The 23,350-nt window shown below is 46.0% G+C and overlaps 1 protein-coding gene across 3 annotated transcripts in view; it reads right to left on the minus strand.

Moving 5' to 3' along the window:
* Positions 1-11,339, minus strand: part of LOC146861858 (uncharacterized) — a 93,655-nt gene extending 82,316 nt beyond the window's left edge. For 2 of the 3 annotated variants that reach the window (XM_085641037.1, XM_085641035.1), the window contains exon 1: positions 11,081-11,339. In XM_085641037.1, the coding sequence (XP_085497163.1) occupies positions 11,081-11,122 (42 nt within the window). In that variant the 5' untranslated portion in view covers positions 11,123-11,339. The remainder of the gene's footprint in view (positions 1-11,080) is intronic. The other variant, XM_085641036.1, reaches the window with a different exon arrangement.
* Positions 11,340-23,350: the final 12,011 nt, after the last annotated feature.

The raw sequence follows: 23,350 nt of genomic DNA on the forward strand, positions 1-23,350 counted from the left end.
AGTTCCGGTCACTTACCACTCTGAAAGAATTGCTTTATAGCACGCCCTCAAATGGGCAGTCCAGTCGGAAATATGCTGTGCATTATGGGAATGGTAGTGTCCAAATTTCTCCACAGATGGCTGCCCTTTTATTACTGTTTGATTGACAAGCCCTGCATGGGCCTCCGCACGATGAACCGTCCTCAATCCATAACTGCAGTCCCACATACCAGGCTCGATAATTATCCGACTATGTGGCCTCCGCAGGCGCGGTGGTGCATTCTTCGCGACAGGACTGCCGCGTCTTTTATAGAAGCTCAAGGGTGCCCAACAGTTTAAGAAGCACTCAGGCTGCAGTACTTGCCAAAAAGCCTTTATTTGGTACGGGCGGTTACATCATGCCGATGTGATGAAACAGCTGCTCCGTCGTGTCTTGCCTTACGCGTTTCGAAGTCACTACTTCTTCTTCAGAGGCGTGGCGGAATAGAAAGGCGCAGTTCCGGTCACTTCCCACTCTGAAAGTACTGCTTTATAGCACGCCTTCAAATGGGCTGTCCAGTCGGAACTATGCTATGCATTATGGGAATGGTAGTGTCCAAATTTATCCACAGATGGCTGCCCTTTTATTACTATTTGATTGACAAGCCCTGCATGGGCCTCCGCACGATGAACCGTCCTCAAACCAGCGTTGGGGAAAGCACACTTCCACCCGAGTGCGGCTCGCCTGATGGACAATACCCACGAGCTTGATGTTACACGCGGCTGTCCTGCCGCGGAGCCTGCACCACCCCGGGACGGGGGCCCACGTATTCTCCAGAATGCAGGATTCATACAGTGGGGTGACAGTGATGGATTAAGGACGGTTCTTACCTGCGAGGCTCATACGCGAGCCTGGAAACAAGGCACTAAAAGTGCATCCATTACCAGATAGAATTTGGACTCCAATTCCCAGAAAGCAACGTGTTGTATCATAACGATCAGCCCATTTTGGTGCACGATATCACTACATAAAAGGGAGTGCCCTCACCGCTGTTTTAGCGGACTGTATCACCGTTCCTCTCAACTTTCGCCGCCATCTTGGGGGACTGAATTAGCTTGCGGCGCCATAGCACTGAGCGCTCTAGTGCTCAGGTGAACCGGGGGGGAGCTACTATTTAAGCTGACCGCCTAACCTTATGCCCTAAGGGACAGCCAGACCTATCACCGCAGCGCTTTATATTTGCTTGCGCTTTGCTTGCTGCATATCAACTCATTAGCGTTTTTAACTATATTCCCGAGTTTTGTATCTAAGTTGAGTTGCTTCATCTTATACCCTGTTTTTAATTCTAAAGCCAATAGCCCACATTCTTGCATTTTAAAACGTGCCCTCACCGCTGTTTTAGCGGACTGTATCACCGTTCCTCTCAACTTTTGCCGCCATCTTGGGGGACTGAATTAGCTTGCGGCGCCATAGCACTGAGCGCTCTAGTGCTCAGGTGAACCGGGGGGGAGCTACTATTTAAGCTGACCGCCTAACCTTATGCCCTAAGGGACAGCCAGACCTATAACCGCAGCGCTTTATATTTGCTTGCGCTTTGCTTGCTGCATATCAACTCATTAGCGTTTTTAACTATATTCCCGAGTTTTGTATCTAAGTTGAGTTGCTTCATCTTATACCCTGTTTTTAATTCTAAAGCCAATCGCCCACATTCTTGCATTTTAAAACGTGCCCTCACCGCTGTTTTAGCGGACTGTATCACCGTTCCTCTCAACTTTCGCCACCATCTTGGGGGACTGAATTAGCTTGCGGCGCCATAGCACTGAGCGCTCTAGTGCTCAGGTGAACCGGGGGGGAGCTACTATTTAAGCTGACCGCCTAACCTTATGCCCTAAGGGACAGCCAGACCTATAACCGCAGCGCTTTATATTTGCTTGCGCTTTGCTTGCTGCATATCAACTCATTAGCGTTTTTAACTATATTCCCGAGTTTTGTATCTAAGTTGAGTTGCTTCATCTTATACCCTGTTTTTAATTCTAAAGCCAATCGCCCACATTCTTGCATTTTAAAACGTGCCCTCACCGCTGTTTTAGCGGACTGTATCACCGTTCCTCTCAACTTTCGCCACCATCTTGGGGGACTGAATTAGCTTGCGGCGCCATAGCACTGAGCGCTCTAGTGCTCAGGTGAACCGGGGGGGAGCTACTATTTAAGCTGACCGCCTAACCTTATGCCCTAAGGGACAGCCAGACCTATAACCGCAGCGCTTTATATTTGCTTGCGCTTTGCTTGCTGCATATCAACTCATTAGCGTTTTTAACTATATTCCCGAGTTTTGTATCTAAGTTGAGTTGCTTCATCTTATACCCTGTTTTTAATTCTAAAGCCAATCGCCCACATTCTTGCATTTTAAAACGTGCCCTCACCGCTGTTTTAGCGGACTGTATCACCGTTCCTCTCAACTTTCGCCACCATCTTGGGGGACTGAATTAGCTTGCGGCGCCATAGCACTGAGCGCTCTAGTGCTCAGGTGAACCGGGGGGGAGCTACTATTTAAGCTGACCGCCTAACCTTATGCCCTAAGGGACAGCCAGACCTATAACCGCAGCGCTTTATATTTGCTTGCGCTTTGCTTGCTGCATATCAACTCATTAGCGTTTTTAACTATATTCCCGAGTTTTGTATCTAAGTTGAGTTGCTTCATCTTATACCCTGTTTTTAATTCTAAAGCCAATCGCCCACATTCTTGCATTTTAAAACGTGCCCTCACCGCTGTTTTAGTGGACTGTATCACCGTTCCTCTCAACTTTCGCCGCCATCTTGGGGGACTGAATTAGCTTGCGGCGCCATAGCACTGAGCGCTCTAGTGCTCAGGTGAACCGGGGGGGAGCTACTATTTAACCCTCCCTTGGCTCGCGCAGCGGTGACGCGCAGCGGTCGTGCCTGACTCGTGCCTGAGTCAGGCCAGAGTCCTGCCCGTCAGCGCCAAGGAGGCGCGGAAGCGGTACCCTTGAGGTAAGTCATTAGGACCTTCTAGTGTCGTTATGATTATGTTGGATATGGTGCCCAGGATGGATGTGCCAGATCCCGCTCCTCACTCGCTGTACCATAAGACAATCGCCAACTCAACTATCCTTCGAGGTGGCCTTATTAATGCTCGTTCAATTTGCACAAATGCTCAGAACATCCATGATCTGATCTCTGACAACACGCTTGATTGGCTATTGGTTACGGAAACCTGGCTGAAGCCATGGTGTAACCCTGACTTAGCCATAGCTCTACCGCAGAACTATGCTATTCAGCGGTTAGATAGACCTACACAACGAGGAGGAGGCATTGCTATTATTTATCGAAATTCCTTAAAATGTTCTGCCTATGAACTGGTAGACATTAAAGGAGCTGAAGCATTAGCTTTCTCTCTGGCTATCCATGAGTCCTTTACCTTTTCAGGTGTATTGGTTTATCGCTCTCCAGGCCCATCGAAAGATTTTTTGGATAATTTAGGAAATGCACTAAGTGATCTAGTGCTTAGATTTGCCAATTTTACTCTGCTAGGAGATCTAAACCTGCATCTTGATGTCCCTTCAGCTCCTGGAGTTGACTGCTTTATGGAGATCACTAAGGTTCTGGGACTCACTCTCCTGACCAATGAAAGCACACATTCAGGAGGTCATCTCTTGGATTGTATCTGTTCTAATTTTACGGGACTTGCTGTAAAATCACCTTGCCCTCAGATTTGGTCTGATCATTTTTTTATACCTTTCCATATTGCAATAAACCAAAAAAATATGATACCTAATTGCAATAATAAATTTATTTCCAAATCTATAGGTAAACCAAACTGGAAGAAATTACCCAGCAGACCTGATGTGATTGAATTTCTCACATCTAGTGCACCTAGGGCAACAGGGAACACATCTGGAGACAATCAAGGTCTCTGTGATTGGTTGACCAAGGCAAGCCACCGTTTAGACCCTATTAGGCTTCAGATCTCAACCTCTAATAGCAGAGCAATAAAGAGGAGGGCCCCCTGGTTCTCATCTGCCTTGAGACTAGAATTGACAGTGTTAAAAAAATTGGAACGGAAATGGCGCAGGTCATATGAAGCCTCTGCTCGTGACAACTACAAACAAGCAAGAAGAAACTACCATGCTAGTATCAAATCAGCTAAGAAAGCCTACTATCTACAGGCCATCTCTATGGTAGCTCCAGAAAATAAAGGAAAAGAAATTTTTAAAATAGTCAAAGACTTCACGAATCCTTCAGTCCTTCGGCAGGAAATCCCTCCATCTCAGAAACTCTGTGACGAAATCTCAGATTACTTTGAACATAAAATTCTTGATATTGTCAAGACTTTCCCGCAAACATCGTCTATTTTAGAAACCACTGAAGACGCAGAGAGCACGAAAGGTTTAATTACTCTAGAGAAATTCTCGTATGTTCCGTTGGAAGATTCTCTAAAAGCCATACTCGCCTGTAAATCTGGCTCTCCTTTTGATCCTTGTCCGCCATCAGTTTTACAAATTCTAGCCACAGTAACGAACCCCATTATTAATGGGATTATTAATTCATCTCTCGCCACAGCGGAGGTTCCAAATGATTGGAAACTAGCAGCTCTTAAGCCTCTTCAGAAAAAGGCTCTAGCCGACCCGACTACCCTCTCCAACTTACGGCCAATATCCCTGCTCCCGGCTGTATCCAAAATGGCTGAGAAGTTCGTGAATCATCAACTCACGAACTTCTTGGAAGGTAATGACATTCTGCATTCCAATCAGTCAGGGTTTAGGTCCAATCATTCTACCGAATCTGCCCTGCTGTTTTCGGCAGAGTCCCTTCGGATGGCTCTGGACCAGGGGAAGAATGCTGTTTTAATCCTACTTGACCTGTCGGCAGCCTTTGATACGGTTTCTCATAACATCCTTCTGAACCGTCTGGCTGCCGCAGGAGTAGGTGGGGTGGTGTTGGCCTGGCTAAAAAATTTCCTCATAGATAGGCGACAAATCACAGTGTTAGGTGATTTTCAATCAGAGGCTAAGCTCCTTAGCTCTGGAGTCCCCCAAGGATCAAGCCTGAGCCCCCTGTTGTTCAACCTGTATATGGTTCCCCTAATGAAATTAATTACTAGTTTTCAGATTAATAGTATTTCGTATGCTGATGATACTCAGCTTATCTTAGTACTGGATAGTGACCAGTCAGATACTGAGGAAAATTTCAGACAGTGCCTAGCAGCTACTTTTCACTGGATGGCGGATAACCACCTTAAATGCAATGCCGGTAAAACCGAAATCATTCCCTTTGGAAAACAAAATTTGTTCTCTCCAACAACTTGTTGGCCTGAAGATGCAGAGGCTCCTCCTATGACCATTACCTCTGCGCGAAATTTGGGCGTTAAATTCGATTGCCAACTATCTTTTAAACAACAAGCATTGACGGTAGCGGGTTCATGCTTTTGCATAATAAAATCTTTAAGGAAATTTTTCGATCTCCTGCCTCTGCCAGCTAGGAAGACAGTCGCGGTGGCCTTGATTGCCTCCAGGCTGGACTATTGTAATAGTCTATACGCTGGAGCCAATAAATCAGTATTACATAGACTACAAATAGTCCAGCATGCTGCGGCTCGATTAGTACTCCGCTGGCCTCGCAAATCTTCAGCTTCAGCAGCATTAAATACGCTTCATTGGCTGCCTATTTGCAAAAGGATTCTTTTTAAGATCCTTTTACTTACGTTTAGGGCCTTTTATCAGCGAGGTCCTAAATACCTATGTAATGGTTTTAAACGTTATCTTCCAGCACGCTGTCTAAGATCATCAGGACTGAACCTGCTTGCGGTCCCCAAATTCAGGTTAATCACTAAAGGTGGCAAATCTCTCTTTGTCTTGGGCGCAAAAGCCTGGAATAATCTCCCTGCTTCCATCCGATCCCTGTCTCAGGAGACTCTGTTTAGAAAGGCCCTGAAGACATGGATTTGTTCTCTTACTGATGCAGCCTGCTTAGCAATGGTGTAGGTATTGGTGTTAGCGTGAATTTGTCTGCCCCCCCCCCCCAACCATTCCATCTGGTTGGCTTAGCGCCAAGATACTCCTTGGAGTGGTAGCCGCGCTATATAAGTACACCTTAAAAAAAAAAAAAAAAAAAAAAAAAAAAAGGAAGTACCAGCATGCACTTTTCTGACAGCCTCTGAGGAAGAATAACATTTCGAAACAAGGCGAAGTCAGATGCTTCAATAACTTCGAAGGAACAACCGCCCATACCAATAATTAGGCGTTGGGGAAAGCACACTGCCACCCGAGTGCGGCTCACCTGATGGACAATCCCAAACGAGCTTGATGTTACACGCGGCTGTCCTGCCGCGGAGCCTGCACCAGCCTGGGACGGGGGCCACGGATTCTCCAGAATGCAGGATTCATACAGTGGGGTGACAGTGATGGATTAAGGATGGTTCTTACCTGCGAGGCTCATACGCGAGCCTGGAAACAAGGCACAAAAACTAAAAGTGCATCCATTAGCGGATAGAATTTGGACTCCAATTCCCAGAAAGCAACGTGCTGTATCATAACGATCAGCACATTTTGGCGCCTGATATTGCTACATAAAAGGGAGAAGGAAGTACCAGCATGCACTTTTCTGACAGCCTCTGAGGAAGAATAACATTTCGAAACGCGTAAGGCGAAGTCAGATGCTTCAATAACTTCGAAGGAACAACCGCCCATACCAATAATTATGCGTTGGGGAAAGCACACTGCCACCCGAGTACAGCTCGCCTGATGGACAATCCCCACGAGCTTGATATATATATATATATATACACATTTTTTGGGCAGCCATCATTTTCTTTCTGCAAAAATTGTAGATTTTTTATTTTTTGCCCCCAGGGTTGGGGGGGTCCCTCAGGATCGTCCTAACAGGGCCTATGGGAGAAGGGTATCCCAACCCTGACCCAATATGTTAAATTATTGTTTAAACTTCAGGACAGAGGACTACGTTTCTGAGTCCTGAAATGGCTGCCAGCAACATTTTTCGCATGTTGCTGGCAGCCAATCAGAGCGCATCGCCCGTTGAATCAAAGTGCCCAAGGGTTATAAAAGCTCCCTGAGCAGCTTTTGCTGAAGCGCTGTCTAAAGAAGTCTACTGAAAATGAATGCGGATTTTGAGTTTCAGGATCCCCCTATTTTTTCAGCCCCCCCCCCACACTTGATTAATCAACCAGAGACTTTCCATGCACAAACTATGCAAAAAAAGCAAATTTTGGAAAGTTTCCTACAGATATGTCAAAAGTTAATAAAGTTATAAGCAAAACAAAAAAAACATCTCCTATGGAAATGCTGACCTAACTATTCCTACTCAGTGGCGACCACTACTGGATGACAGCATGTCTCCATAATATCTGTGCCCGTAGCAGACACTAGAAGAGAACTGACAGTGACAGTACGCCATACCTGTCTTACCACACGCTGGTCCGTAAAGGCTGGCAAGAGTCAATGATTTGTTCAGATTTCCCCACCCCAACCAAGTATACAGAAATGCTGACGAGACTACTTAGTAAATGCCAGACCTTTATGGCTTTAGCTTACAATAGGTGTAAACATGGAACTCAGTCTTCTATTGTCACAGAAACTTTCTGTGTAGAATTGAATCAAACAATAAATAAAAGGATATCAAACAGTATTAGACTGTCATGCAGATTAGAATATTTCTTAATAATTCTTTAGTCTGATTTCAAGTTTTCAAAACACTCAGTCCAGCTGAAATGAGTTATTTGTTCTTTTGTGATTGCACAGGATTTTCAAGCATAAGTATTTGTATATATGTATATTTACACAACAGCACATATTTTTCAATTAGAAATGCTTTTTAGACATATGTGATAAATAACCCCAGGTGAAGTGACCATAACCAAACATCTAGTGCCAGTGCCAGTGAAGTGACTTCTAATAATAGTACATTTAAGAAGTTATTGGTATATGGAAGGACGTCTAATGGTTGTTGAGACAATAGAGAAGGAGTGGCCAGAGCATTTAAGGTGCCTTCGCCTAAAGACTGTCCTTTCTTTGGTGTCAACAATGTTTCAACCCTATAAAGAATATGAGGGTCTCATCACGACTGGAATGATCTGGGGGCTACAAAGGGTGCCAAGTTAGTTTATAAATAAAAGCTTGTAGTCAGACTAATGTGTGGACATTTTATCAGATTTGCATACCCAGAGTGGTGGGCCAACTACGATTCTTCTGAGGAATACTTAATTATCCTGGGACTGATACCCTTCTCTCTGGCAATTTAATGGCAACCGATCTTCTATTCTGTTAGCCTGTATATCTGAAATTGATAATAAGGGCTGACATTTGCCATCAAGTAAGCCATAGTAGGTAAGTGATTTACTATGCATAGGGTCATGTGCAGGTGAGAATGAGACATTTCTCACCTTAATGAGGGGTGCAACGTATGCCCCTGAGCTTCCAGAAGTTTCTGTAAATGGTACTTCCGGTCCGTAGGGCCTGGACGTCTGAAAAAAAGGACATGGAAGGCTAAGATCAAGCCTACCTTGATAAGTGTTAATGTAGCACCAAGCGCTGCAAAGGTGAGGAGGGGTAACACATGGTCATAAGGGGGGTAAATTGAATCCCCCAACTTCAAGGCAAGCCCGTAGTTGAGTTCCGGATAGTGCACCGCCTGAAAGTATACAATGGATAAGGGAGTGCCACCGTTAACTATCAGGGCCGACAGTGTAGTTTGTTACTGCAGCAATGAGCAATTAAGAACCAAAGTGGTGGGAGTTTTTACCTCCCAGTTTCAATAGCGATCACAAGAACAGTCTGGGTAAATCGCTCAGGGAGGCTGTCTGAGCGCCCAAAGTTGTGGGTAATCTATTTAATTGTATGCGAGGCGAACTCCCAATTGGTGAATGCCGGTTGCTTAAACGCACGCCGCCCACACTTGGAACTATCAGGCACATGCTTCAAGCTAGGATTTTGCGAGTCCTTAATTGCAATTATTAAGGAATCGCAATTAAGGATTCGCAAAAGCCTATGCATGTAGGAATCGCTATGAAAATAGCGATTCCTAAGCAATCCTTAATTGCGAGTCGCAAATTGTGAGTCGCAATTAAGGAATGGCTTCCCATTCATTCCTATGGGCCTATATTGGCAGTCGCGACTGTTCAGACGGTTGCCACTCTAGTAGATTTGGCGGTCACGACTGTTCAGAGGGCTGCCACTCTAGTAGATTTGGCTGCTTCTCTAGTAGATTTGCCTGCTGCACGAGTAGAAAATCAGCTCGAGCTGCAGCAGAATCAATTTGAGTAGCTGCTCCCTCTGGAGCACCGCATGGTACTGTTGACACTGATTTTTCACGCTACCAGGCACTTAATCAGAGTGAGCAGCATGATGTGCCTATTCCTGTCTGTTGGCAGAACTCTGCTGAATCTCACTGAGTTTTTATGTAACTCCGCGGAGTCAAATTTTGTGAAATTCGCCCACCCCTAGTTAAGTGTATCAAAAGGTACCTACTGGTAAACAATAACACAGTTAAGCAAGATATGTTTAACCCCTTGGCTGCGGCAGGAATTCCGCCGCAGCGCTGGGGGGGGGTTTGGGGGCAGTGCGGTGGCGCTGTGCTCATGAAGGAGCCACTCCGTCATGAGTCAGGGTTGAGCTGTGCTCATGACGGAGTGGTTCCGTCATGACTCCACCCACTGCGCTAATCGCCCGCACAGGCGGGGAATTAGCGCCGCGTGGGCGGAGCGGCCGCCAACGGCCGCAGCATGACGGAACCACTCCGTCATGAGCACACGGCGCCCGTGGCTCATGACGGCGTGGTTCCGTCATGAGCACGGAACGGGTTAACAAACGTGTTCACAAAATGTTGCTATGTTGTGGCGAGTTACAAGGGACGATTACAAATCTTCTAAGAACAGTGAAAAAAAGCAGTTTTCTTTTGGTTCCTGTATCTGACTCAAACAACATTAAATGTGTCTCGATACCTGTGATGGTATATTATCTACTGGCGCCGTGAAAAAATTTTGTTTAAAAAAATATATTAATAAATACATAACTTAGCATTTAAAAAAACGTACAAATTCACTGAAAAAACCATAGGTTTCACACACGTTATAGTTAGGAATTAGCATTTAAAAAACCTTGCAAATTCACTGAAAAAACCATAGGTTTCACACATGTTATAGTTAGCTGGGCATTTCCCTCGTAAAAAACCAATGAAATTCCCCCGCTATAGTTAGTGCAGGCAACTATAACTCACGCGACCGCAATCCTCTGCTGATGACGTCAGATATTACATCAATGATGACATATGTGTCTTTCTGAAAAAAAAAAATATGTAATATATGTATAGCTAAAGATGAATGGAAGAAGACATGGGTAAATAAGTGTCTAAATACAGTGATGTAATATTTGACGTCATCAGCAGAGGATTGCGGTCGCGTGAGTTATAGTTGCCTGCACTAACTATAACGGGGGAATTTCATTGTTTTTTTACGAGGGAAATGCCCAGCTAACTATAACATGTGTGAAACCTATGGTTTTTTCAGTGAATATATTATATATATATATATATATATATATATATATATATATATTGCCCACCTCAAAAGTTGAATTGTATCAGGGTGTGCATTTTTTGGCGATGTCATTTAGCCTGTGTGTGTGAGCTGCTGTGCAACATGGCTTCAAGTGCAGAAAACATGCGCAATGGCTTGGTCAACGCTGGCCACAACATATGCTAGAAATTAATGACGAACGCAGGCACATAAAACATAGTGGCATCTACAGTACACCTTTTTGCCTCCATCGTGTCTCATTTGATGAAGGTCGTTGGCCACTGGACATTTTTAGAAGGTGAACAAAAGTGTCCTTGAACTGTCTAGGTTGCGTTTATTTAGGCATCCATATATCGGTGACTCTAACTGCAGACACAAGACAATTAACTACTTCCATTGGGTTACCGTCTCCTTATGCATCATCACTATGCACATTTCACATGCTTTTAAACACGATTATGAGAATTGTTCAGTAAATGTTGATTAAAAACTGCCACGTTAACTATATACCATTTAACACCCAAAACAGACACTCACTTCACACAGCACAAAGTGCTTTAAAGCACATTTCTGACCTTGTGGGAATCGTGTTCTGACATTTCCTTCCTGATTTCCATTGGAACGATCCGGCTGAAAGTTTCGTGTGTCTGCTGTAATTGGGTAGCGAAAGAGGAATGGGATTATCCCGGAATACGCAGCCCACCTCGCTATGGACGGTCCAGAAAGGGAAAAAGACCAAAGTCGTACGGCTTCCTTTAGTGTTAATCTTAAAATGCATTACAGTCAGTTGAACGGAATATCCTGATGTCGTCAGCAAACCCAGAATTATTTCTCTTGGGCACAACTGAGCATGCTCAGAAGGGAGACGCCGCTTAAGTGCGCATGTTTAAGTGTACAACAGGTATGTAGTACAGACGTTGTCGTGTGCTTATAACATTGATAGTACATGTCCGTGTTTCTAAGGTCAGCGTACGAGCGATGGCGACTGAGGTTCCATTGCCGTTCTGGAGACTGAGGGAGCACAGGTACAAAGTGTCCATTGTTCATTCGTGAACATCCGATCTACTCCAGTATATATTTTTTTTAAATTCTGTTATTATGCTTCATCTAATGCAACAATTGTAGTGCTCTGAAGCTTAATATGAACCCAGGCAGGGTTGGGATTAAATTAAAAATCAGCCCGGACACGCAAAAAAAAGTGGCCCACATTTGCATATTGCCTTTCCGCAAAACACTGCTTCGGCGATATTTTATTTTTTTTAAAAAGAGGGGGGGGGATTTTAAAAAAATGCACGAAATAGTTTACACTGGTGAAGCACACCTGAAAACAAGTGAGGCCACTTTTGCTCAAGCCCCTGCCCCCGCTTAATATGCATATATTAATGGGCCGGCCCAGCGAGAGAAAGGGAGTGACACGTCTGCTGTTGATAAAAGGGAGGTAATGGACGCCCATCTACCTCCAGAATGGCCACTCAGGCACCCACTGGGACACTGGCAGCATCGAACAACGCAGAAACTGCTCAGTTCGGCCCCCAGGCTGCTCAAAAAAGCAGCCCACAGCTGGAATTCGGATACCGGTCCCTCGGGCATTGTCCGAGTGCCCGTGTTACCAATCCCACGCTGAACCCAGGAGTACATGTATCCGAATGCAAAGAAAGAACTTGGACTTCAAGCAGGGCTTTAAATTGGATGAAAATCTGTGCGTGTGGGGGAGGGTCCCCTAAAAGGGGCGTGGCCTATGTAGTTAAAGATGTGGCTTAAATTCCTAAACTAAATAAATGTGATATCCACAATGTAACACATTATGCCTCTATCACTCACTGCTACACCCTAAAAGAAAGACAATCACAAACGCGATATTTACAACCCACGACATTTTCACCCTGTTGATACTCACACCTTCAAAACCGCAACTGCCTATACCGCAACCGCTTTCGAATTCCACTTCACCACGCTGTCAGGATCTGAACACTGGAAACTGGAGTTGGGAATTATTCAAATATAGATTGGTTACTACTTGTAATGCTCAATTCCGAATGTGAACCATATCCTCTGCTACCGTAAACTGTTTGCACCCCTTTCTTCTCCTTGTGCTTGTCTCTGTATTTCAACTGGTGCTGGTGGTCTAGGTGGTCTCTCGACTGGTGGTGCGACCACTAAAGCTCTTCTTTCCGGATTATAGACCAAAGGCATTTCTTCTGGATTGCTCACTTTCTTTGTGTGTGAGGCATGTGTCCAGTCAGAATTCCAGCACATTTAACAGCAGCGTTTGTGGTCAGTATGACTTGGAAAGGGCCGTTCCATCTGGGTTCAAGACAAGTCTTCCGAACGTGCTTCTCGATCACGACCCAATCACCAGGATTAAGGTTGTGGCACTGTTCTTCGTGGAGGCCTTGAATGGCAGCTGACACCGGATGAGAGACAGAATGAACCACGTCAGCCATTTTCTTGCAATAGTCCAATTTCATATGTGATATTCACAAGGGCACGTGCAGGCACAGCAGGCAGTCTCATTGCCCTTCCCATTAGGATTTAGTGAGGGATAATCCTGTCTTTCTGTCTGGTATGCTTCGATTGCTCATCAGCACAAAGGGTAAAGCTTCTGGCCATTTCAGTGAAGTGGAAGCACAAACCTTCGCCAATCTAGATTTGATTTTTCCATTCATTTGTTCGACTATGCCTGTTGCTTCTGATCTGTAACTGCAATGTTGTAGCTTTTGTTCAACCTGGAGAGCAGCACATAACACGTTCATCACTTCATTGTTGAAGTTCGTTCCTCTATCTGACTCAAAAAGGACTGGCATCCTGAATCTCGGAATGAGTTCACATAATAACAGTTTAGCTACAATCAAAATGTCATTTCTCCTCGTTGGGTAGGCTTCCACAAATCTTGAGAAAACACAGATAATTACCAGAATACATCCCAACCCTTTGTGCACTGGAATCTCAATAAAAATCCATCTGTATTCTATTAAAGGGGCCACCTATGTGTGTGTGTTTCTGATGTGTTTTTCTCCCTCCGTACAGCTGTTGACATATAACAAACGTTCTGCAATTCTCATCAGCAATCATTCGAAACCTGGGATTGTTTCAACTTTGGCGAAAGACTCTCACCATGGCATTCCTCCATAAATGTGTGTAACCCTGGTAGTAACATGTCATTGGAAACAACAAGCTATCAGGCAACACTGGCCTTCTATCTGTTGACATCCAGATATCATTTGCAGTTTTTACAGTTCCTCCCAAGTGTCAGTTATTTCCATTATCATTGCATAAGCACTTTCTTCCTCAGATTCACATGTAAAACCTCTATTAAATGTGCATGCTAGCAGTGCACAATACCTGGCTACGGAGTTAGCGTATCTGTTTCCCATGGGTACCCGCTGTTTGTTTGATGTCCTGGACATTTTACAATAGCAATTTCACTAGGCATTTGGAGTGCGCCCAGCACATTTTTATCATGGTGTCCATTCCAGATAGAAGTACCTTTGGAGGTGAGAAAACCATGTTGCAACCATAATTGCCCCAAGTCATGCACTAGGTAAGGGAACCATTGGCCCCTACCTGCTACTCCCCTGTAACGCCCCTAAATCTAGTATTTAGGGGCCTTCCTCAGACTCTGAAAAGAGTTCCTGCCGACCTAAGAAGGACAAAGAGGTCAGCGTGCAGCGAAACCTGAAGATGCTTACTGACTTGGGCCCAGCCCTTCCTGCCTGTCTCCACCTTCAAAGACCCTGCAAAGAAGATGATGCCTGTCCTGCAGCCAGCGACCTCCAGAACCTGAGGAGTACTGTCTGACCTTTGATAAAGACCAGAACTCCCGAGGACAGCGGACCTGCCCCTAAGAAATATACATAAAGGACTCTGGTGCCCTCCGGAACCGCAAGTCTTGACAACTCTGCACCCGACGCCTCAGGCCGTGTCCAGGTAGCCCACCGATCCAGAACAGGCTTTCAGCCATCCTGACCTCAAGTCCATCTGACCCCTCCTGTACTCCACGACAACGCCTGCAGTGTGCATCCAAAGGCTTCCCCTGACAGGGGGCGTAGCCTAGCCGAGCAGCAAGATGGCTGATCCTTGAGCGCGCTTTGCCGGACGAGGCAAAATCTGAATATAATCTGCCCTTTAGTGGGACTTTCCTGATTTCACCCCCACGGTACAGGCTGCGTGCCGAGAATTTGTGCCGGTCAAACGTCTGCTCCTGTAGGCTGATGTCCCTTATGCACACTTTACCCAGCCAAGCTCAAGGTCTCGCAAGACGGCTCCGCCCCCTTTTTCGCAGATGCTAAATCAGCCATGAAGGTTGCTAAACACATATGTGGGCTGAAACAAGCTAAGAAACATGCAGACACTCTGAACCCTGGCGAGCATCTAAGCGACATTGACTGAACACTGCATATACTGTATGGCCAGCACTGACTAAGCAACGTGAGATATCTGAGGTTGTTATTTCTCATGCTCCTGGTGGGATACTAGTACTGATCTGCTGACTCTCTACTGGTGTGAGTGCCTTGGAATTCTGGAACATTGGCCATTGGTTTCCCGAACTGTTCTAACTGTTCTCGGCCACCCGCCACCTGGCAGGGCTTTATGCTGGTTAACCCATCCCTCTGGGGAGTGTTCCCAAGTTTTGCTTCCAGGCATTGATCTGGGGCGCACTGTTTTGTTCTTCATTGCGGGTGGGATGTTTTGCACTACCTGATTGGTGGGTTGGTGTGGGTGGGGGGGAGAAATGTTGACATGTTGGGTAGGTTTGTCGGGATAGCACTTAAGGAAGAACTAAATATGATACTCATTCGAAATCTTCAGACCAGGCTAACGGGGCACTCATGAGAATTAGGTGATCCACAGACATTAGCACATGGGGTTAACTGGGCTCCCTACACAGCAACAATTCTAAATCTGGGCATTACATACACAAGCCTCAGACAGGGATGACTAAATACAGATTCCTAACCTGGAACATTGGGGGACTAAACAACAGTAGGAAAACTAGACTAGTCCACTCTTACTTAAGCAGGCATCGCATTGACGTCTGCATACTCCATGAGACCCACTTGAACAGAACGTCCCCTATCAAATTACACATCAAGCAATGGGAGCATACCTTTTCCTCCATTTACTCTAATTATGCAAGGGGGCTCGACTGGAAGTCTGTTGACTTGCAGCTGGACCCTGACGGCCGAATTGTGATTCTTTGCGAGATATTGGGAGGGGTGAGGGTGGTAATTGAGGCACAGTATGGTCCCAATGCCAGTTGCCCCAAATTCTTCCGTACTCTATGGGCCAAAACATACGTCACTGGCTGCGATACCATAATATGGGGGGGAGATTTCAATGTGGTGTTCAACAACACCTTGGACAGGAAGGGCAGCACTCGCGTGCCACATCCCATCTCTAGGAATGCGCTACAAACCATAATAAAAGAGGGCAGTCTAGTTGATATTTAGAGGTTGAGAAATCCTGGGGAGGCGGAAGGCACGTGCATATCAGCACATCATGGGGCTTGGTCAGGATTGGACTACTGGTTGGTTTCCCGGGACATTGCGGTGTGGACCACGGTCACCACTCATCTCCCCAGAACACTATCCGACCATGCCCCGTGCTTGCTACAACTAAGAGTCCCAAACGCACCATGCAAGATGTTTAGCTGTAAACTACACCCTAACGCCCTGCTAGACTCCGCCTTTAAGGAGGAGATATACAAAGATATCGAGGAGTATTTTGACACGAAAGCTGGATCAGTTTCTACCCACGCAACACTCTGGGAGGCATTCAAAGTGGTTATTAGGGAGAAATGTATTTCACAGCAAGCTGGGGTACTCAAGGCTATTAGAGGCACGTTGAAAGCTCTAGCAACCCGCATCAAAGAACTGGAGACCACGTAATGTAATGTAATGTAAATAGGTACTTATAAAGCGCACGGCTGCTCCACAGAGTTTCCGGGCGCTGAAAGGACCGCAAGACAGACACCAGCGCTATAACAGGGGAAAAGAGAAAAAACTATTGCTGGAAAAGCCAAGTTTTTAGCTGTTTCCTAAAAGTCAACAAAGCTTGGAACTGTCTGAGACACAATGGCACACAGTTCCATAAGCAGGAGGCCAGCACTTAAAAGGAGCGACCGCCCGCAAACTTAGGAATGGATGTCCGAAACCGCACTGAGGACCTCAGGGCTCTTTGTGGCACATAGTGCTGAATTCTCTTCCTAATATAGATGGCTCCCGTGTCATGGAGGGCCCTGAACGCCAGAACCAGAGCTTTAAACTGAATCCGCTTCCGGACCGGCAGCCAGTGCTGTATTATATTACAGAAGACCCAGCACTCTTGCTATCCATTAAAGAATTACTTATTGAATTTGAGGAGGAGGCTTGCAGGGAGGTAGAATTTCTGGGCAAATATACTCTGGCCAGACGCTACGGGAGGGGACAGGCCTGGTAAAACTCTAGCAAACATGCTCAAAAAACCGCACACATCCACTTACATAACTTAGATAGCGGGTGAGGATTTAACGGTGGTCAGGGGGCCTCAGGGAGTCTTAGACCGTTTCACCAAATTCTATACTAATTTATACACCGCCACTCATCAGATAGTACAGACGGAACTCCAAACATTTCTTGAGTCTATTGAATGACTGTGGCTCGGAAGGGCTCATAGGGAATACCTAGATGAACCCTTTACCTCTCATGATATTCGGCAGGTCATTAACAGCCTACCGGCGTATAAGGCCCCGGGATCTGACGGCTTGATGACTGCCTTTTATAAGACAAATGCTTACTTGCTGGTGCCCCAACTCCTTGAGGTGTTTGAGGAGGCACAGACCTCTGGAATACTCCCTCTATCGATGCGAGAGGAGATAATACAGACTATACCGAAGCCTGGTAAAGCGAGCCACGAGATAGATTCATACAGGCCGCTTTCCCTGATTACTATTGATGCTAAGATTTACGCCAAACTACTGGCTAACAGACTTTAGCCTCCACTCCCCCCTAATCGCGAGGCCTGACCAATCCTGCTTTATCCAGGGCAGATCCACTTCCCACAACCTCCGCACATTCTTTACGGTGCTGCATTATTTAAACCCCAAAGCTAAGGCACTGGTGACATTTCTTGATGCGACCAAAGCATTTGACTCACCAGAGTGGCCATACCGTTTCGCTATTCTTGAGAATGGGTATAAGTCCAACCTTCGTTGCATTAATAAAGCTGCTTTATTTACACTGCCCCCTCAGCCAGGCTGTTCATGAATGGGCTCATATCAGACCCTTTTTCTATATCCCGTGGAACTCGTCAGGGCTGCCCCCTTTCCCACCTCCTCTTTGCCATAGCGATGGAGGCGATAGCTACTCGATTACGCCAACATCATGCGGCAAGGGGGTTGGGATTTAGCACTAGAGGGCTTCTTATTTCTTTATACGCAGATGATATGACACTATATATTTCAGACCCAGAAACTAATCTAAGCCCTTTGCTTAGGGAGCTGACTATGTTTGGCTGGCTTTCTGGTATATTTATAAACTGGACCAAGTCTACTCTATTCCCACTTACAGAAAATACCAGGGCTTTCGATTTGGATCACCCGTTGAAATGGGCAGATGGCCCGGTAAAATACTTGGGCATTTGCCTACGTCGAGATGAACAGGAAATTTGGAACTTGAATTATGGGCGCGCGGTATCCTGGCTGGAGGAGAAGACAAAGCTATGGTCCCGGTTGCCACTATCCCTTGCGGGTAGGATAGCCATAGCCAAAATGGTCGTCCTGCCTAAATTAATATATTTGTTTGTAAATATCCCAATCCCGCATACCCGGGCCATTTTTAACATTATCCGTTTGCTGATGATCTCGATGGTCTGGACTGAGAGATAGGCGCGCGTCTCCTGGGAGCTGCTCACACTCCCCCTCACACAGGGAGGACTGGGAGCCCCGGATATTCCGCTATACGCGTACTGTGCGCAAGCTTAATTTTTATATTTTTGGCTACATCCTACACCATTTCAGCCTCATGTGTCTGTGGAGATGGACATTGCAGCCCCCGTTCCCCTTCAGGTGGCGATCTGTAAGCCAGATTGAAAATCGCAAGATGGCATAGACACTGTCGAAGCCCTTAGATGATACTGGGATAGGCTGCGCTCCAGAGCTGGTTTGCAGATCTTATATGCCCCCTCTCTCTCGCTCGCACGGAATTCAATGATCCCGGCATTGACTGATGGTGGCAATGTTGTTATGGCGAAATCCATGGGATATGAAACCTTCGCTGACCTCTACCCTGAAGATGCCCTCTGTGCCCAGCCGGGCCCCATGGCTGAAGTTGCGAGGAGATTTTCCAAGTTGTTTTTATATTACAAGGTGAGGGCGATGTGCAGACAACTTCACCCTACCTTCCGAACCACCCCACTCCACTAGCCGCACTTGAACAGATGATCACAAACGCATCTCCACGTAAACTGATCACACAGCTGTATAATTCTATGCAAACCACGGCACCAGTTCTTGTGCCTCGGGCCCAACGCAGCTCGAATCTAGATCTAGGCGACTAGATAACAGAAGACATTTGAGCCTTTTACTGTGGCCAACTCCTAATGCTCTCATCAAACTATAAGCTGAGACTGATACATTTACATTTTTTACATGGGTTTTAAAGGACCCCTTCTCAGTTGCATTGTATGGGGATCAGGCTTGATGCTAGCTGCTGGAGGTGTGGATATACCCCCGCTACTTTCCTACACATGTCCTGGAGTTGTCCACCTGTGGCGACTTTCTGGGCGGACATATTTAGCAAAATACAGGAGATTCTGGGGACTTCGAGCGAGCCCCAGCTGCTTATCGGACTGTTGGGATATGTTAAACAGCCGGAGAATCGTAAGTTACACGCCATGTTGCTTCTGCTTGCCAAACGAAGAGTACCCATACATTGGGGGGATAGATGGGCTCCCGTGAGTAAAGCATGGATACAGGAGGTCACGTTTAGCCACACTCAACTAATTACCTTCTGGGAGCTAATGTCAATGGCCTCTTGACCCAAAGATATGTGGGATCCCTTTCTGAGCTGGCTGAAAACACTACGAGATGACAACACACGCCCCTCAATTCCTGCAGATAATTGAGTAGTGTGCTGGAATTGCATGGGTGTGGATGGGGGATCAGACGGACACCTTGGAGGACTCTGCCAACCAGAGGCATGCGGAGTAACTGTAAGCGGGACTATGTGAGTCAATGCTCCATGTGCAATATTGTTATGCTGAACCGGTGAATCAACTCTTATCAAAAAGTTATACTATGACATTGAATGAGTCTATATTGCTTCCCAATTGGTTTGTTATGTTTTTGCAGTTACGCATTCGAACTATATCCTTATTAGACTACATTGATTATATTATGGCTTGAAATGCAACCTGTTGTTTTCTGGTTTGAAAATGCCAATAAATAAATTATTTTTAAAAAAAAGGCTTCGCCTGACCACGACCGGTTCCAGTAACAAAAATCCGACATCAAAGGATACCCCTGCACCCAAAGCCCCTGGGGAGCTCTACCAATTGTGTCCCTACTACCCTCAACACCTCAACTTGCTTCTGCTGTCGCTGGTTTCCTGTGTGTAGCCTCCAGCTCGTCGCCTGCAGCCTGTCTTCAAATCCAAGTTCCTCCACTGAAGCACATTGGGCGCCCAATGCTGTATTTCCACCATGCACCCGTCCACCCCTTTGCCGCTGATGGTGTATTTTTGGTGCTGCCTTAGTGGCACCCCTGTGCTTCCTGTAACCCTTGAAGTTTGGCCCCTGCAACCTACATATCCTTTTCCTCAGAATACTCACAATCTATATCTTGTTGAAATACCTGCAATAACCTCTCATTGTACTCATGGGCTGTCTCTTTTGGCTCTTGTGTGTGGTTCTTTTAATTTTCTACCAATTAGTGTCTGTTAGACCTGGTATCCTTGGCGTGGGTTTATGCTGTATTTTTGCCAGTGCCTCCTGTGTTTCTACTGTTTGTTGGACTTCGTTTTTGTTGGTCTAGATGCTTTGGGCACTTTGTCAGTGCTGTTCAGTGCCAACGTGCAAGTGCTCCCTCTATAAATGGTGTTTATGGATTGGTAATTCCATGATTGGCATATTTAATTTACTAGTAAGTCCCTAGTACAGTGCACTCACTGTGTGTGCCCAGAGTCTGTAAATGAAATGCTGCTAGTGGGCCTGCAGCACTGATTGTGCCACCCACACGAGCAACCTATAAATGTAATTCCGACCTGCCACTTCAGTGTCCGTGCACAGTCTGGTACTGCCATGTCGACCTGGCAAGTGCACCCACTTGCCAGGCCCTAACCGTCCCTTTTCTTACATGTAAGACACCCCTAAGGTAGGCCCAAGGTAGCCCCATGGGCAGGGTGCAGTATATATGAAAGGTAGGACATGTACTGAGGTGTGTGACAAGTCCTGATAGTTAAATACAGTGTATTTCGTTTTTCACTATTTAAAGGCTATCTGTTCAATAGGATAGAATGGGAGTTTATTTATAATATTTTATAAATATAACTTTCCATTGGGACAAGATAGAAAGGTAAAGTTTAGTATGTCTGAACTCAGAATGTGAAGATGCATCTCTTAGTAGGGTTGATTTTTACATTCTGAGTTTCAAAATACCACTTTTAGAAAGTTGGTATTTTCTTGCTTAGCCATCCTGTGTGCCTCTGCTAGGTTAGTGTATTGACTGTCTGGCTTTGGAGTGACAGGGGCTGGAGATGTGCATTGTTTTTTTAGACAGCCACTTGGGGGGTGAGGTGTGTCCTGCCTTTCCAGGGTGAGTCAGGGCTGAGCTGAATAGACCTGGGCTGCATTCAGAGTAGGGGGAGGAGATTTCTTTCACACCTGAATAGGCCTGGTCTGCCCTTGACAATGCTGTCTCCACCCCCTGCCAGGAAGCTGCACAAGAGAGGACAGAACTGTTTTTGGTTGGGCAAAGAGCTTCTCTGCCACCAAAGAACAAAGGTTTTTGTGCTCTAAAAAGTGGGTCCCAGACTTTTAGATTACTTCTGGGATTCAAGAGGAACCTTTGCCAAGGAGAAGAGCTGGAAAAACTGAGGAGAAGTACTACCCCTTTGCTGTGTGCTATCTGGGGTTGGCCTACAGTGGCCGATTCTGCCAAGGAAAGGACAAGGACTTTGCTGTGTTCTGTGTCCCCTGCTTGAGGAAGATCTCCAAGGGCTTGAAGTAGAGCTTGCCTCCTGTTCTGAAGTCTCAGGGACACAAAAACTTTACCCCCAGTCCGCCCTGAACTCCTTTGCTGGGAGTTATGACCTGCCAAGAGGTGCCTGCCGGTGTTCTGGGCCTCTGGAGGTTGTTTTTGGGGCTTGGAACTCCAAAAGACTAAAGAGCTGTGAAAACCAACGCATCGCCTGGGTCCGAAGTCTCGCAGGGGTGAAAGAAGAATTTCCGACACATCGACACAGTGGAAGAATCGACGCAGCGCCTGCCGACGGCTGAAGTGTCTGCTGTGCAACGAGTCCTGTGCAACGATATCCGGTGTCGGAGATCACCGCACCGACTCGGACGCAGGCCCTGCTATGTAAGAACCGACGTATCAAGGGGATGTGGCTGGAATTGTCACAGTGCATCCCGGATCTTCACACATTGCATCGTCCCGGATCGTCACGTATCGCATCGAGGCGCCAGGTCTGTCGCATTACTGGAAGATGCTTCAAACAACTGAGGCATCACTTCCCCATGCAGTACGAAAACGACACATCACCTCTTCTCTTGTAAGGAACCGACACATCACCTTCCCCGGAGCAAGGAACCAACGCATCACCTTCCCTGTGTGTAAGGAACCGACACATCACCTTCCCTTTTTGCTTGTGTTCTTGATGCATCTAAGGTACTTTGTGTTGAAAGTGCGTCATCCATCATTTTCTATTATCATAACTATTTCAACCTTTTAAGAGTCATATTTTGATTACTGTATTGTGGATTTTTGTCGTTTTGGTCTTTTTAAATTTAGATAAAGATTACTTATTTTTCTAAGCTGGTGTGGTGTTCATTTGTAGTGTTTTAACTGTATTACTGTATGTGTCCACAAATGCTTTACACGCTGCCTCTGAGATAAGCTGTCTGCTTGTGCCAAGCCAACAAGGGGGTGAGTAGGGGTTATTTTAGAAGTGTATCCCCCTTACCCTGCCTAGGAAGAATGGTCCTAACATGGACAAAGGTGCAAACCATTGCCAACTAGAGACCCCTATTTCTAACAGGGTCTTTTAGAGGTATTCTCCCTTTCAAAAAGGTAATAACCGCTTCATATTTCTCCATTACTAGTGGTGATGGTGCATGTGTCCCTTTCTCTTTAGGTGGTTCTCCTTTGGGCCATTGTACTGCGGTCTTTACTTTCTTGTCGGAGGGACAGGCGGAAACAGTAGCGAGGAGGCCGTATGGATGTAATAATGGGATTGGTTTTGATTAAGTATACAGTCCCTTGACTTGCAAATGGCAGGTCTTAGTTATATAGGTACACGTTCTTCCAAACAAAACACCGTCTTGGCTGGTTCCTGGGCGAAACTTGTGAAGATGACCGCCTATGGAGAAGTTCTCTTCACTTCTTCTTGGGTCTGGTCGGGTCCCCGAGGTTTGCTCAAAACAAAAAGAAAGGAGCGGTAAGTCGTCACGCTCAACCTGATACCATTTGCTTTCACCACACCTTTTGAAGGAATTGCTAAATGGACTGTGCAGGAAAAGGTAGGGATAACAACTAAGAAGAGTAAATTAAACTAAAGGGCAGGATGCTCGGGTGTTCCCCACTTCAGGGTCTCAGGGAGTTTAACAACGAGTTTTTGCTGCCCCCTTCCCATTGCCCAGGTCACGTATCG

Source organism: Triturus cristatus, chromosome 2_2 (genome assembly GCF_964204655.1).
Source record: "Triturus cristatus chromosome 2_2, aTriCri1.1, whole genome shotgun sequence".
Taxonomy (NCBI): Eukaryota; Metazoa; Chordata; class Amphibia; order Caudata; family Salamandridae; genus Triturus; species Triturus cristatus.